Source organism: Eschscholzia californica, unplaced genomic scaffold (assembly GCF_041429995.1).
Source record: "Eschscholzia californica isolate CP2 unplaced genomic scaffold, dmEscCali1.0.p SCAF_6, whole genome shotgun sequence".
NCBI lineage: Eukaryota > Viridiplantae > Streptophyta > Magnoliopsida > Ranunculales > Papaveraceae > Eschscholzia > Eschscholzia californica.
This window is the reverse complement of record NW_028238483.1, coordinates 31,427,341-31,443,776: the sequence shown is the minus strand read 5'-3', so window position 1 is coordinate 31,443,776 and position 16,436 is coordinate 31,427,341. Positions and strand designations below refer to the sequence as shown.

The following is a 16,436-nucleotide window of genomic DNA, read 5'->3' as shown; positions in this document are numbered from 1 at the left end:
TCTGCTTTATTGTTGTTAATTCTCTGGGTGTAAGAGTAGGTAATCTTTTGGAAGCAACTTCTATACTTTTGAATTTCCTTAATGTGACTCTGAGATTGCCAGTGTACGGTTGAAGTATGATGTTGAAGGTTGTTTATAATGTTTATGTTGTCACTTTCACTATGAAGGTATTTTATTTGTCTGATGTTGGCTCATTTCATTCCCCGTAAAATGGCTTTGCACTCGTATTCCTCAGCATTTCTTCCTCTTGTTATTTCTGTTACTGCTCCTTGGAAAGTCGATCGAGAGTCATAGAGAATACAGTCGATCCCTGCTCGTTCACAGATGTGTGTGAATGAAGCATCCGAGTTAAGTTTGACAAAAGGTGGTAGAGGTGGGTGCCATGCCCGAACATTGATATCGTGTTGTTGAACATTTATACGAGATCTTCTAGCTGTTGTACCTATAATTTGTTGAATAACCTATAAAGGTGTTTGTGACTGTTTTTTAAAGCATAACTCACATCTAGTTTTCCATATATACCATAGAATAGTCGCATAAGTAATGTTCCTATTGATTTCATCTGAGGTCGTATTATTTCGCCACGTTAGAATTCAATCTGTAAACGAAGGAACAGAGTCAGCGCAAATATTAAAATAAAACTATATTAATCTAGCATAGGAACAGTGCAAAAGAGCGCGGTCTTGGGTTTCCTCCTGTTTACAATAAGCACAAAGAAACTGATTACCAATAAATTGACCAATGCGATGGTTTACTGCTAGACTCTTCGTACAACATTTCCAAAAAGATAGTTTGATTTTAAATATGATATCAATATTCCAAATAAAAGACCAATTAACTTCCATGGCTTGACAATTGTTATTTGTCACCTAAAGATACCTAAACATCGAGCTAATAATAAACACGCCAGATTTTGTGGGAGGCCATTGAATTTTATCACGCTCATTTTCCTGAATTGTTATAGCACAAATAAAGTTGCACATATCTGGGTCAAAAGTCCTAATGAGAATACCATTGTTCCATTGGTGATTATTTATAAGTTGGGAAACCTTAGTAAGATTAGTATTATGAATGTCGGGTATTGGTAGAGGGTTTCCATGGATTAAGTAGTCATCCTAGATGTTAATAGAATCACCTTTATGAACCTCCCAGAAGATAAAATTTTGATGGTGGCGTGGTGTTTGGTAATGGATTTTCAAAGGCAGGAATTACCGGGTTTAGCTTTTTCAGGAATAGACGCATTGTGAAAATATTTTCCTTTGAGGAATTTTACCCAGATGGCGTCGTGTTCCTTATTTAAGCGCCATACTGATTTACTCAGAAAGGCTCGATTATCAAGATCTGGGAGACGAAGGCCTAGACCTCCATGTTTCTTGAGAAGGCAAATGGAAGTCCATTTAATAGTATGGATGGTTTTGGATTTTCTCCACCATAAAGATATTTGAGCGATCTCAATGCTCTTGCTTATTTCTTTAGGAAGGGCGAAACATTGCATCTGGTATCGAGGAACGGTCGTTGCGACAGTCAAAATGACTACAGTACGACCAGCTTGGGATATGAGATTCTTATGCCACTTGGACAATTTCTGTTGGATTTGGTTCAGGATATTGAAGAAAGTATGCTTCTTATGTGATCCGATGAAAAGATTTGTGTCAAGGTATTTGTCCGATATTGTCGACTGGCTAACTTTCAAATTCCTGATGAGCATCCTTTTGAACTTGAGATGGGTGTTCTTTGAGAAGAAAATGTTGGATATAGCGTAGTTGATCATCTGACCCGACACTGAACAAAAGTTGTTAAGGATTTGCTTAAGATTATGGATGTTATCGAGAGAGTTGAGATCGAAAATAATACAATCTTCCGCAAACAGGTGTTTTATTTCTATGGTCGAATAGGAGTGGGGAAACTTACAAAGGAATAGGGACCGTCAGGAGTATCTAGCATCCTACGAAGACCCTCCATAGCAATAGTGAACAAAAGAGGAGAGAGAGAGGATCTCCTTGTCTGATACTCTTGCTGACATTAAGAATTGGACCGGGTCTACCATTTATAAGAACTGTCGTGGAAGAGATAGTAACACAGAAGAATATGAGATTGATCCAATAGTCAGAGAATCCCAGTTGCTTCATGATCTGGGTGAAAAATTTCATTCCATACTGTCAAAAGGTTTCGACGTATCACAAGTTTGTGTCCAAAATGGCATTTTGCTCGTTTAAGTATCTCGTAGGAGTGAGTTCTACCTCAATACTTCACCATAGAATATTAGGATCGTCGTGGAAAACATGTGACATGTTCCCACGTAGAAGATAATACTCCAGAGTCCAGACCTCCTAAAACTTATCATCGCACCACAAATCTAACGGTAAATATTGAACCGATCAGTGACGTGTATAAAATCCGCATAAATCTCCAGATAACAACACAAGACGAAGACAAAAACTAAATAAATAGTAATTAAATATCTAACTAGGGCAGAGTTCTGACCGCGAAATAATTGAAAAAACAGAGCTCGAGATCTGGTTGTGTTTTGGGTGGTCAAACGAGCAAAACAAAAAAAACCCGATCGAAGAGTTTTTTGTTGATTGAGGAGGAGAAGCAGTGAGAGGGAAGACGAACTAGAGAGAGAAAGTGATTTGATACTCTCTCTCTAAAAATGGGGGAAACCGGTTGCTGTCCATCAATGGATTTATTCCGGTCTGAGCCGATGCAATTAGTTCAACTCATTATTCCAATTGAATCAGCTCATCAAACCGTTTCTTATCTTGGTGAACTTGGTCTCCTTCAATTCAAAGATGTAAAATTTCTCTCTTCAATTCATTGTTTTTAATCAGAATTATTATTGGTGTTTTCATGATGTTTAAGTGAAGTCCAGAATCACTTTTCCCTAGTTTCGATTAGGTTTTGATCTTATATCTGTTTGTTGATTTCCTCATCTGAATTAGTCTTTAAGTCCTAGGTTGCTCGCAGTTCAAGAACTAGTTCCAAGTTATGGATCCAGAGCTTTTCCTTCCGTATTTATGCAAATGGATTGATGTATTTTAGCAGTAAATCTTAGTAGAATTCATTGCTTTGTGAGTCATCTATATTCTCGATTTACAGTTTTTCGAGTTAAGTGATCCTTATCTTAAACAATCTTTGTGAATAGCTTAGCCTAATTATTGGGGTTTTTACGTAGTGTGATGGTTAAATTAGGGTTCATGGAAGACCGAGAAAGTGTGAAAACATGATAATTCGGTAACTTGGTTTGACGTGCTGTAATTGAGTGTCAGTTTACTTAGATACAGGTTCCTATTGAATGTTAGCAAATTTGTGTCTAATTGGATATGTTTTTCTTTTGAGAACGATAAAAGTTGGTACCTTTATTGGTTTTATCTCTTCAATTTTATATGTTCAATAGTTTTAACAATATTTTTGCCATGTTTATCCAGCTCAATGTGGAAAAGAGCCCTTTCCAGCGAACTTATGCTTCACAGGTAAATTTTAACTTTTAGCTTTATTTTGCTTGGTTTGGTTTACTTTAGGATCAAGTTCAAGCTTGTGGCTTGAGTTCTTATTTTGCTCATGTTAGCGATATTCCATTAGTTGAATATCTTAGAGTTTGCTTCTCATACGAGTTGATGCCTTATCAAGACATTTATAAAGTTTTCATGAAGCCCGTGCTTTTCTTATTCTTTTATATTCATTATGATGTTACCGTTTCTGTTTATTTGGTTGCTCATTACTATATTCCGTGTTGATCGCCAATCGGGCTAGTAATTTTTTTTTTTAATCTTTTTAGTCAACCATGTCAAGCCATTTCCCTAACAAAAACTAGAGATTCAGGAGCAGGATACAAAGCTAATAGCAAGACAATAGTTGACATGAACCTCATAGGCTCATAAATAGAAATAAATGAGCATTTATTCATTTTTATGTTTTACAGATTAAAAGATGTGGAGAGATGGCAAGGAAATTACGTTTTTTTAAGGAACAAATGATGAAGGCAGAAATATCACATTCAGCAACACCTGCATCTCAAGTTGATATTGACTTGGATAACTTGGAGGTACGTAAATGCATATATATACTGAGGATGTGGAATATATTTTTGATTACATTGCAAGAATAGATTGTTCTGTTTGACTTATCTTATCCTCTTTATTACTTATGGACCAGATAAAACTTGGAGAACTTGAAGCCGAGCTGATTGAAGTAAATGCAAACAGTGACAAGTTGCAGCGTGCTTATAACGAGCTCGTAGAATATAAGCTTGTTCTGCAGAAGGTATTGCATATTTTACTGCTATCTAATAAGTTATTGTGCCAGAACTGATATGACCATTTTAGCTACTGGAGTAAAAATAGCAATATAAGCTATTTTCTGCTGTGGGTGTCAGAAACTTCCTCAAGTTTAAGCCATAACTTCTCCATACCATCTCTTAGATTTTCAAAAGAACATTTGCAGTGGTTGTCTGCTAATCAGATTTTGGGCTTGCTTGTAAGTTTTATGCAAGATTGTTTTCTCCGTGCTTGTGAATTGTACCAATTTACCAATACATCTTTCCTTTTGTGTGTCAATTTGATGTTCAGTCTTACTTAAAATTTCTTTAGAATATGGACAGATTTTTCTCCATTAGTCGCCAATGAGCATTTTCTTAACATTGTGTCTACATGATTTCAGGGTTCTAGCACTGATATCATGAAAACAAAATGCTTTTTTTCTCAATGTATTGTTCTGATCTTTTCAGGCTGGTGAATTTTTCCACTCAGCTCAAAGTAACGCTACAGCTCAGCAGAGAGAAATTGAAGCAAGTCAAGTTGGTGAAGACTCCCTTGAAACTCCTTTATTGTTGGACCAGGTATAAATTTTTGTGAAGCAGTTTTGAGTAACTAAATTTTATTCTTCCTTCGAATAACATTTGGTTTCGCTGTTCCTCAGGAAATATCTGTAGATCCTTCAAAACAAGTTAAACTGGGATTTGTCAGTGGCCTTGTACCCAGAGATAAGTTAATGGCATTTGAAAGAATTCTGTTTCGTGCTACTAGGGGTAATGTGTTTATTAAACAGGCTACAGTCGACGAGCCCGTCATTGATCCCGTCTCAGGGGAGAAGGTTAGGGCATACTTTTATTTACATCTGAAGTCGCACTTGCTATTTTTTGTTGTTTGTATGCTTGATAACCTTCGCTCTTTATTGTTGCTATGTAGGTTGAGAAAAATGTGTTTGTGGTTTTCTATTCGGGAGAACGAGCGAAGGCCAAGATCTTAAAGATTTGTGATGCTTTTGGAGCAAATCGTTACCCATTTACCGAAGAAATGGGTAAACACACACAAGTGATAACAGAGGTATCCGTTGCATCGTATATCATTGTGTATCTCGATTACTTGCATTCCCTTCTAGTAATTCCTTTGCATTTGAGTTTAGCTCTGGTGTATGTTACCCTGTACGTTGGGAATCTTAATTGGAACTGATGGAGTATATCATATCATGTCATCTCAAAACAGTTGACTTTGTCGACTAATGAACTTGTAATACACGAACAATTAATCTAATGCCTCCATATTTATTTTTAGGTTTCTGGAAGAATTGCAGAGCTGAAGACTACAATTGATATTGGGCTAATGCAACGTGACAATCTATTGAAGACCATTGGCAGTCAGTTTGAGCAGTGGAATCTGTTGGTTCGTAATCTGACAAACCCCATCTTAAAAGTTAAACCTTGTAGCTTCGGCGTGCTTATTTGCATTCTTTGGTGGAAACATCTAGTTATTAATATAGCAATGTGGATTGTGGTATATAATATCTAGCATATGAAATTTTGTAACTGTCTGTGTAGGCAAGGAAGGAAAAATCCATTTACCACACGCTAAACATGCTCAGCATTGATGTGACAAAGAAATGTCTTGTGGGAGAAGGGTGGAGTCCTGTTTTTGCTACAAAACAGGTATCATATACTGCTATTTCATGCTTCAGTTATTAAATATGAAAAACGTCAGTTACAATTATTTGTACTCTATATTGTCTAAGCAATTGTAAGTATTGATTCTTGCAGATCCAGGAAGCACTACAGCGGGCGTCCTTTGACAGCAATTCACAAGTTGGAGCAGTATTCCAGATTTTGCAAACAAAGGAATCACCACCTACATATTTTCGAACTAACAAATTTACCACTGCTTTTCAAGAAATCGTTGATGCATATGGGTAAGACATTCCTTTGAGATCATTTGTTATTAGTTTTATACTTCAAAGTTTATTAGTGTCAACTTAACTTGTCAAGATTTACTAAGTTTAAGTATTTGCTATAAAACCCTGCTTACTGGAGAAACCCAATAGTTTTCTGTGTAGAGGTTTATGCACGAGGAATTGACACTTGTAAATTGTGGTTATTTGTCATTGTAGTGTGGCTAAATATCAAGAAGCTAATCCTGGTCTATACACAATCGTTACATTCCCCTTTTTGTTTGCGGTCATGTTTGGGGATTGGGGTCACGGAATTTGCTTACTGCTTGCAACTTTATTCTTTATAATCAGAGAGAAGAAGCTATCCAGTCAGGTAATCCATGCTTTAACTCCATATTTTGTATTTCAAGATTGTTAAAATTCTTCTGATAAGCTGCAAATCACTTGGTCTTACTCTTTATACATCACAATTTTATCAGGTAATGGAGCCCTTATGATTTGTCAAACATTTGAGATACAAAAGAACTTTGACTCTCATCTCAAGACTCTGTTTACGTAATTTGTTGTTTTCCAGGCCTAAATACCCCTCTCTCATCTTTCTACTTCACATGACCCCTCTTATAAATTTTAAAATTTTCTTTGTCAATAGCTTTGCTTTTGAATTTCCAATATCCATTATGAATTACTGCCTTCACAACATATTTTCTTTTTTCTTGTCACATAACTCGTATTTGCATCGTGTCAACAGAAACTTGGAGACATCACAGAAATGACTTTTGGTGGTCGCTATGTTATTATGATGATGTCTCTATTCTCAATTTACACGGGATTGATCTATAATGAGTTCTTCTCGGTACCGTTTGAACTTTTTGGACGCTCTGCTTATGCATGCCGAGATGCTTCCTGCGGGTAATTGTCAATCAGTTTTATTACTTCTATATCCACTAACAAGACAAGATTTTTAGCTAATAATGATTATTGTTTACCCTTGACTGAGATTCTTAATTTATCTCATGACATGAGTTCTCCATATGAGTTATTATCTGACCGTTCTTTCTTGACTCTTTGTTGCAGAGATTCTACTACATGGGGATTGATTAAGGTTCGAGACACATATCCCTTCGGTGTGGATCCTAAGTGGCATGGTACTCGATCTGAATTGCCGTTCCTCAACTCATTGAAGATGAAGATGTCGATTCTTATTGGTGTAGCTCAAATGAATCTTGGAATCATCTTGAGTTTTTTCAACGCCAGGTTCTTCAAGAACAGTGTGAATGTTTGGTGAGCTATATTCTTAACTTAAACTGTGTACCCACATTTCATAGTACCTGTACGCTAGTTGCTGTTGACTCCGTTAACTTAATATCCAGTTTCTCTTTCCAGGTTTCAGTTTGTTCCCCAGATGATATTCTTGAACAGTCTCTTTGGCTACCTTTCTCTTCTCATCATTGTGAAGTGGTGCACGGGTTCAAAATCTGATTTATACCATGTAATGATATATATGTTCCTGAGTCCAACCGATGATCTGGGGGAGAACCAGCTTTTTGCTGGACAAAAAACTCTTCAGGTCTCTCTTCTTCTGCTTCTCAATTATAGCTTTTTCCGTTTTCCATTAATTCTTGACTTTCAACTGATTCATTTAGTGTTTTAACCATCAGCAAGTCTTGTTATTGTCGGCTCTTGTTGCCGTGCCATGGATGCTTTTGCCAAAGCCTTTCATTTTAAAGAAACAACACGAAAAGGTCTGCTTATATTTGTTATGCTCTTGTTTATTTTTCTATAGCTAATATGTTTTTTTCTTCTCTTTTTGAATGAGTTGATCATATTCGTTGTTGCAGAGGCACCAAGGTCAATCATATGAACCACTTCCCAGCGCCGAAAACTCTCTTGCAGTAGAAGCAAGTCACGATCCCCATGGCCATGAGGAATTCGAGTTCAGTGAAGTTTTTGTCCATCAGCTCATACATACTATAGAGTTTGTGCTCGGAGCAGTTTCAAATACAGCTTCATACCTTCGTTTATGGGCCCTAAGGTAAGCAGCTGGCAGCTCGATACTGTTTCTGTTGTGTTCAGGGAGCACCTTTCTGCATGATTCTCTGCTTATGCCTGCACATAACATTTTGTTTATATTGGTTCACTCAATGCGCTGTATGAAGCAGCATCACCAGAACTTAACACAATTTACCTCGATCACCTAAAATGAGATAGAACTGTCTAATATTATTTAATAAATGTCTTTTACATAATTTTTTTAAACCAAATCACTGCTTAACCGAAATTATGCTTATTGACTCTGATGGTGCAATAACTATTGCTTGCATTCGTGCAGTCTTGCGCATTCTGAGTTGTCAAGTGTTTTCTACGAGAAGGTTCTACTTCTTGCCTGGGGGTAAGATGACTACCGATTACTATTTAAACGTTCTCAGATTTGATTTATGAACAAAACGAATAACAACAGTAATTGCTTATCTCATTTTATTTAACTGAATTGTACAGGTTCAACAATGTCATAATCCTTGGAGTTGGCATCATCGTATTCATCTTTGCAACAGTTGGAGTTCTGCTCGTTATGGAAACATTAAGTGCATTTTTACATGCTTTACGTCTTCATTGGGTGGAGTTTCAGAACAAGTTTTACGAAGGGGATGGTTACAAATTCAGTCCATTCTCATTTTTATTGGTTGGGGACGAGGAGGAGTGATAGTTCCCCTCTGAGCAGCCCTACGTTTGTGGTATATTATCTATTTATTCTTTTATTTGAACCAAAACGATGTCTAGAAAGAGCCAATGGGTTGACAATGAGCTCAGTAAAAAAAAACATAGGGGAGGAATAAGGGTTGGTTTAGCCTACCGACACCTCCTCTCAGTTTCCATCTATTAGATGTTTGTTTGTAGTTTATTCGTCAGAGGCAATAAATAGTCGGCGGGGTGAGGCTGGCTAATCTATATCCATGTGTAGCAATAATACTCTTATTTATCGTTCTTTATGACTATCCGATTTTGAATTTAAATTCTGTATCAAAGTCATTTGTTCAGAAGCTTCAGATTTGAAGAACATGTCAATTTTCATATTAATTTTCTTACAAGCATTCGAAGTAAAAAAACGCTTCCTGTTTAAACTTGCAATTACAGCAAAGAAGAATCTGGTGATCTTATTACATGTGAATCAAGGAAAACATCAAGAAGGTAATTTGATATTTTACTTTTGATTAACATGAACAGCCGCTACAGTTGAAACCATAGAATCCACACCACAGACATCACTTCCCCTGCAGATCTTGTAGTACCCTTTATCTCCCCATTTTTCTCCCCAAGAGTTCTTTATGATCCAGTATGGTTTTTCTGTCAAGCGAATCGGTGAATAACCTGCCGCTCCATATCCTACCAACAACACACCATGATCTATATTCTTTGAGCAAACTAAAGGACATGAAACTCCGCCGACGTAAGTTTGCATAAAAACTGCATTGATTCCCACTGTATTCAATCGAACAACAAACAAAGAATGATTTCCGCTCTTAAGGTTTTCTTTGGATTCATTGATGATTTGTATAATGGATTGAGATTTGAGGATGACGGTGTTAGACTTACCTGCAAGGGGCCCATTTTTCACAAGATTAGCAGCGATTTGATCTTCGTTGAGTGAAACGACACTGAAGTTTGCAACTGAAGCAACAATCTTGCTTTTATCGAATTTGCAGGTACCATGATCTTTTCCAGTGTAAGGATAGTCTTCCTCGCGTTGAAGCCCACCAGCTTTGAGTGTATACTCGAAGGCACTGTTCATCAATCCACCATTACATCCTGAATCACAAGCCCCAGCTTCAGTTGGATCACACTGCCAAAAAAGAACCATAAGATCAAATATGGAACAAAATTTGAGGTGATGAAAATATATAGAAGATTTTGAACCTCATGATCACAGTCAACGAGTTGTTGTTCACTTAGAGGTACAAGCTTCCCTGTTGCGAGATAGTTAGGTCCTTCTAATGCTCCTGTTGTGCTGAACGACCAACACGACCCACAAGAACCCTAAAAACACCATACGATAGAAGACATTATATCAACCTAAAAGGGGGAGTAAAGCACCATTTAGACGAGTTAGACAATAACAGATCATCTAAAATCTAACTCGAGCTAATTAAGATCTCTAGCCAGATTTTAAATACAAGTTCGAAAAAAAAACAGTACATAAGAATGTACAAAAATAGAACTCTTTGTACCTGGTTCTTGACATTAGTAACAGCACCATGATCTCTCCAATCAAAATCAGTAGGAAGATTAGTAGTAGGAAGAATAGGAGCTTTATGAGCATCACTAGGAATTCTAAGAGGAAGCCGATTCAAACCAAGAACAGTTTTCCTAAATTCTTCAGGTGTTAAATCAGAAAACTGAGTAATCCCATGAACAGCAGATGGATCAAGCATCTGATGACGCTTGGCTCGGTTAAGATTAGTCTTGAATACTGAAAATCGATAAGAATGTTCATCTTCATCCACATACTTCTTACCAAATTCCTTCAAGAAGCTTGTGAAATGGTGTTCGGCATTCAAGATTAAATCATCATGGTTGACATTGTTCTCGTGAGAGCCTACTTGACGGATCAAAAGATCGTCGGATTCGTGAGAAGAAGTTGTTGGGGAGAAAAAGGCCAGAGATAGACAGAGGAGGAGGAGAGTGAAAGAGAAATGATCCATGGATTTGTGAATGACCCAATGATTTCTTATTACTTGGTTTTATAGGTAGAAGTTAACTGTCAAAGGCAGTAAGAATGGTGGGTTGTTTGTTATTCCTTTATTTTCCAGCACGTTAGTGTATTATAATGAAACCAAAAACTTGGAAACAGAAAGTTAAAGCAAAGCTAACAGAATTCAGGATTGGCTTACGAAACCCGGACCCAATTGTATCACACTTAACGTATCATAATACGACGATAATATGTCGTAACCACCCAAGTTGGATAAGGCAAGAACCTTCAAGAAGCTCTGGACAACAAGTTTTTACGCCATTTTCGACAACTGTTCTTGGGTTTTGTTGCGGTTCTAGTAGACGCTTTGAGAACACTTTAAAGACGCTTTTGAAGCCGTAGTGATTTTGAGGGCATACTCAGTGTAACCTATTTACAAAATGTTTTGGCAAATGTGTCACCGAACGTTAAAACAAGAGTGTCTGTGAAATTTTTAGGACTCTTTGATTGCTTTCTTTAGGGTTTGTTCTTATGGATATTAGTTTAGTTATCAACATTTCAGGTTTTATTCCACCTCTCATAACGTATCAATGCTATTACATAATCATGTACTATGGTGTAACGAATCTTTCAAAATACATAACAAAATTGGTCTACAATAATATTAGCAACGCATGAGAAGTGTAGATCGTAGAAGTGCAAGTAATGTTTGTCTTTTTGTTTCGAAGACTGAAACTAACGAAATTCGTTTGAATCTGAATGTCATGACTCAATAGACCCAAATCAACCAAAATCAGTCATTCAAACGAGACAAACATCAAGATTCAGAGTGAGAGTACAAGCATTTTGATGTCTGAGTCGAGGACAAGTCAAACTGCAGATTTGCCTTGTACAAGAAAAAAAGAAAACAAACACTCCCCTATGTAAAACGTTGCTAAAAATACATTAGTGAAATACTCCCATTTCGTACAGCCAGCCAGACTTGAAGCTCAGTTTAGTAGAACTTTTAGAGAGAGAAAGAGAGAAGAGAGAGAGAGAGAGAGAGAGAGAGAGAGAGAGAGAGAGAGAGAGAGTAATGGAGGAAGAGAAGAAGAGTAGCAGTAGTAGTGGGAACGGTGCAATAAACCTAGAAACGTCAAGAGCAGATAGATCTGTGTGGTTGATGAAGTGCCCTCTTGTTGTTTCCAAGTCATGGCAGTCTCACGCTTCCGATCCTAATCCTCTCGCCAAGGTCGTCCTTTCCATCGATCCCCTCCGCCCCGACGATCCTTCTTCCGTCCAGGTATATCAATCTATCTCTCTCTCTCTATGAAGTGCCCTCTTGTTGTTTCTGATAACTTTTCTTCTTCCGGTCCTGCGGAAACCCTAGTCACGATAACTAATAGAAATCAATTTTACTTTGAGAATTGACATCACAGTAGACACGTTCCATTATTCGCACAATCAGTAATTTTCTTCTACTAATCTTGTAAACCCTAAATAAGATGCTGGTTTTTTAAGAGGGAAAAGGTGGGATTTTTCTAAAACTTGGGTAGTAACCTCCATAGGCAAAATCACCAAAACCTAGTAAACCTAATTAATTTCGGATACTTATGTTTCTTATCTATTGATGTTCTTATTACTTAACATTGAATTTAATGGGTAGAAAACAATTTTCGACAGAAAGCTTGCAAAACGAAGACCTATTAACCATTTATAGCCTTTTGCTTTGTGATTCTTACATGGTTATTAGTTCAAGATGGAGTTGGCTGGCACCGAGTCTTCAACTATGCCAAAGAATTATACACTGAATATGTTCAAGGATTTTGTTCCAATGGCTATTTTTTCGGAAACGGCTCAAGGTAAATAGGTTTGTGGGTTAGCTTAGATATTTGCTTTGATGAAGCATTTGAGGTGATAACTTGATTTTTAGTTGTATATTAACATTATAATTATTGCTTTCTCCAAAAAAAATTATTACTAGTTGTTCAGTCATGTATCTGTTTCTGTTAGCATGCTGATCATGCTCATACACAAATCGTCGTTCTCATTAACTGAAACGGGTATCCCGTATTTCAACCAGACTTCTACAATGACCTCGTTCGCAGAGTGTATATCATCATTCGCGATTGAGCTGGATTACCCATTTAACAATGCAAGTTCTTTTGTTTTGCAACTCAATGATGCAAGTTCTTGTGCCTCTGAGAGAAAATTGTGTTTTGTAGGAAAGCTTGCCGTTGAGGGTAAAGTGGAACATAAGTTTGACATGAAGCCTCACAATGACAATATTGAGGAGTATAGTAAACTATGTCGTGAAAGGACGAACAAATCTATGATAAAAAACAGGCAGATACAGGTTGGGCAGGGTTCGTTTGAAATACTTGCATTCATACTCATGCTTTCAGGGTTAAAGTTGTTCTTTCATTTATCCACTTTTTCATTTCCATTTACAATTTTGTTGTGAAGGTGATTGACAATGACCGTGGGGAGCTTTTGAGGCCTATGCCTGGAATGGTTGGATCAATGGCACCTACTTCTAAGGTACTAATTTTTCTACCTGTTCTTGATTCATGGTATTAAGTATTAACGATTTTCTGATATTTATTCAACCCGTTAAACAATCAAATGTAGCATATTTTCTAAATTCTCACGGTTCACGTTAAAACATACGCATGCCTTCACCACCTTTTTTTTCAATCATCTGAAAATGTGAACCTGCGGCAACTTGGTCAGGATAAAAGGAAAGCAACCCCTGTAAAGGGATCAGACATGAAGAGAACAAGAAGGGACCGAGGAGAACTGGAAGATATAATGTTTAAGCTTTTCGAGAGGCAACCAAACTGGGCATTGAAGCAATTGGTTCAGGAGACGGATCAACCTGCGGTATGTTCTTTGATATTAGTAGGCTTTTCGTGTTCTTCAGACGTAAATGAAACCATCTCCACATTCTTGATCTCCCAATACTCTATCAAAATAAAATTTCCTTGTGGTAGGATTATCTTCTTTCATTTAAGATGAAAAATCTTAGAAGTTATGTGTACGCTTGAAACACCTGTGCTAGAAACTATTATCACCGTAGTTGATTCAGCCGATAATTTTTGCAGCAATTCTTGAAAGAGATATTGAATGAACTATGTGTCTACAATAAGAGGGGAGCAAATCAAGGAACATATGAGCTCAAGCCAGAGTATAAGAAGTCTGCAGCCGATGCTGAATAGATAATTTCTTTTTCATAAAGATGCATACTCTTGCCTTATAAACATAACTTACTCAAAACTTGTACAATTAGATGATGATCTTAGTCGACACAAAGAAGAGAAATACAGTTAAACGAGGCGAAGAGATAAAGGTGGATAGAAGTAAATAGACATGTTTTCAACATTATAAATGTGATCTCAGCTTAATTACTTCAATGTACTGAAAGTTTAAGCCCGCAGAAGTCCACAAAGGTTAAGTTGTTTGTCTTTGCTTTTGGTTAGTTTACGAAAGAAGAGTGTTTATAATGATGTTTGGGAGCAGAAACACAAACTCGAACTGTGCAATAGGAACCCTTTGAGGAAAAATAAGTTTCGGCCAGCCCCAGAATCGCCAAGCCCAACTCCTGCAGTGCTTTTTTATCGAAGTCTTTACTCTTTAGAATGAAGTACACGTGGGTTGGACCTCTTCCAATTTCGGCCGTGCCCATAGGCCATAGAACTTCCTGGGAGAAGTCGTGTCTAAGTTATCTGTTCAGAAAATGTAGACAAGGCAGCAGCAGATTTTTGGTTATCAATTAACCTGTTTGGTAACATTTTTTTTTTCTCGGGAAGGGGTTCTAATATTTGGTTGTACAATGAATGAGCATGTGATATTTTAAGTCTCTCTCTCTCTCTCTCTGTCTCACTAACCATAGGACTCAAATCAGGGGCAAGTAACATAAAAGTGGCAAAGAATCTCTTTGGTTGATACATCTTTCAAAAAGTATATAATTGAGCCACCATTATAGGGTTCAGAATTTGCTACATAATGCACTGCCATAACATCACTAGCATAAATTGTAATAGTACTCACTATACTTTTTTCAATTTTCGTTCGATAGTATCATTTCGCGCACTCGCCCAAGATCTGAACCGAATATTCGCATTTAAGTGCGCCTAAAGGACGTGTCATAGTTCTATAGGTAACCTTTGAGGCTTGAGCATAGAACTAAAACATCAACAAGCTCAATCGACAATTCTCACAACGAAAATAACATTGATACGTATACTATGATCAACTATGTTATGTGATTGTTATATCCATTACTCCTATATGAAACAGAAAAAGTTTTTGATGACTGAGACAAATGCCATGATAAATCACGATCCAACTCCAATCTTGGCCATAAGATTTTGTCTTCCTCTTATTGAAGTTCTAAGTTCAGCCTCTATATCCATCCATCAAGTACCTATGTGATATAATACATCAATGAGAGAATTAAGAGGGTTTGTATAGGTCATGAAAGTGACATCATCCATGAGTATTGGAGCCTATGTGGCAGTCTTATTTATGTGGCAGACAAGTCACTTGTGATGGTGAGCTTGAATGTGATTTTTGTTCTCCTATAGAGTGAACAAAATCTCATACGGATATTTGAAAATCACTTGCTAGGAATCTTCTACATTGTCGACTTATGAAAACTCAAGACAATCATCTCATCATCAAGAGATCCTTCTGCCAGTATTGAGACCTGCATATATATATATATATATATATGATTGGGTATTAGGGCCAGCTTAGAGAAATTTTCTCAATACATCCGTTCAAGATTTGAGGTCGATTCGCTTGATCAGTGTTCATTGTTCACTGAAAATTTAATCAGCTAAACGTCGTATAAACAATGACGAATAAGGCATGAAAAGTGGGTAGGTTAAGGCATGAAAAGTGAATAGGTCATATCATGGAGAAAAGACTATTAATAATATGTGTGCTCTTTAATTTATGACCTCCCAAACTAAATTGTTTGATTGTAGTTGGTGTAAGAATAACTTTTGATTGTTGGTAATTCAATATGAACAAACAAAAGCTCTCAAGAGTCACTACCTATACTGATTTTACCATAAAAGATCCAACCATATAAAGCTGAGAGCCAATGGTGTAAACAAGGTCAGCTAATTTGGCTTTGCCTTTGTTGTTTAGAAAAAGATCCCATCTAATTACAAGTTTGAATTAGGACAAACATATAGTCTTCAATAAGAAAAAAATGAAAAAACATCTTGTTCCTACTCCATCTTTTCCTACTCTTTTTCCTACTCTTTTTCCGGTATATAGAATTGAAAATACAAATTCATTTTATTTGTGTAGTCTGTTTGAATGAAAAGAATAAAAAACATAAGTTCTAAGATGTGCGCTTATCGTGGAAAGGTTAGTGTGAAGAAACATAATTTCTTAAGATTTTTCACAAGTCTATTTAGTAATCAATAAAGAATCCCAAGAATTCTAAGAATATTACAATTTAAGAATCTATTCTCTATTGGTCATTTGACAACAAAACGGAAGTAGGTGATATTGCTTTGTTATTTCAACAATACATGAATATGATAATATATTCTTTATATTATAACTATAACAATCATAGACTACTACACAAATA

General features: G+C 36.7%; 3 protein-coding genes across 3 annotated transcripts; 2 read left to right on the top strand and 1 right to left on the bottom strand.

Moving 5' to 3' along the window:
• Positions 1-2,526: 2,526 nt before the first annotated feature.
• Positions 2,527-9,173, top strand: LOC147533546 (V-type proton ATPase subunit a2-like). Its single transcript, XM_086647128.1, has 18 exons — positions 2,527-2,794; positions 3,429-3,473; positions 3,923-4,045; positions 4,156-4,263; positions 4,727-4,837; positions 4,918-5,091; positions 5,187-5,324; positions 5,553-5,660; positions 5,816-5,923; positions 6,032-6,180; positions 6,379-6,532; positions 6,908-7,068; positions 7,234-7,440; positions 7,543-7,726; positions 7,818-7,901; positions 7,998-8,191; positions 8,489-8,548; positions 8,656-9,173. Exons 1-18 carry the CDS (start codon positions 2,654-2,656, stop codon positions 8,858-8,860), a joined length of 2,454 nt encoding a protein of 817 aa, XP_086503254.1. The 5' UTR covers positions 2,527-2,653; the 3' UTR covers positions 8,861-9,173.
• Positions 9,174-9,256: 83 nt separating this feature from the next.
• On the bottom strand, positions 9,257-10,925 carry LOC147533545 (cysteine protease RD19A-like). Its single transcript, XM_086647129.1, has 4 exons — positions 10,383-10,925; positions 10,072-10,191; positions 9,751-9,997; positions 9,257-9,636 (listed from the first exon to the last, which is right to left on the bottom strand). The coding sequence occupies exons 1-4, from the start codon at positions 10,854-10,856 to the stop codon at positions 9,359-9,361; spliced, it is 1,119 nt and encodes a 372-aa protein (XP_086503255.1). The 5' UTR covers positions 10,857-10,925; the 3' UTR covers positions 9,257-9,358.
• Positions 10,926-11,761: 836 nt separating this feature from the next.
• On the top strand, positions 11,762-14,257 carry LOC147533544 (Transcription initiation factor IIF, beta subunit). The gene is made up of 6 exons (XM_086647127.1): positions 11,762-12,128; positions 12,579-12,687; positions 13,051-13,181; positions 13,292-13,366; positions 13,559-13,708; positions 13,930-14,257. Exons 1-6 carry the CDS (start codon positions 11,922-11,924, stop codon positions 14,041-14,043), a joined length of 786 nt encoding a protein of 261 aa, XP_086503253.1. The 5' UTR covers positions 11,762-11,921; the 3' UTR covers positions 14,044-14,257.
• The last annotated feature ends 2,179 nt before the right edge of the window (positions 14,258-16,436 follow it).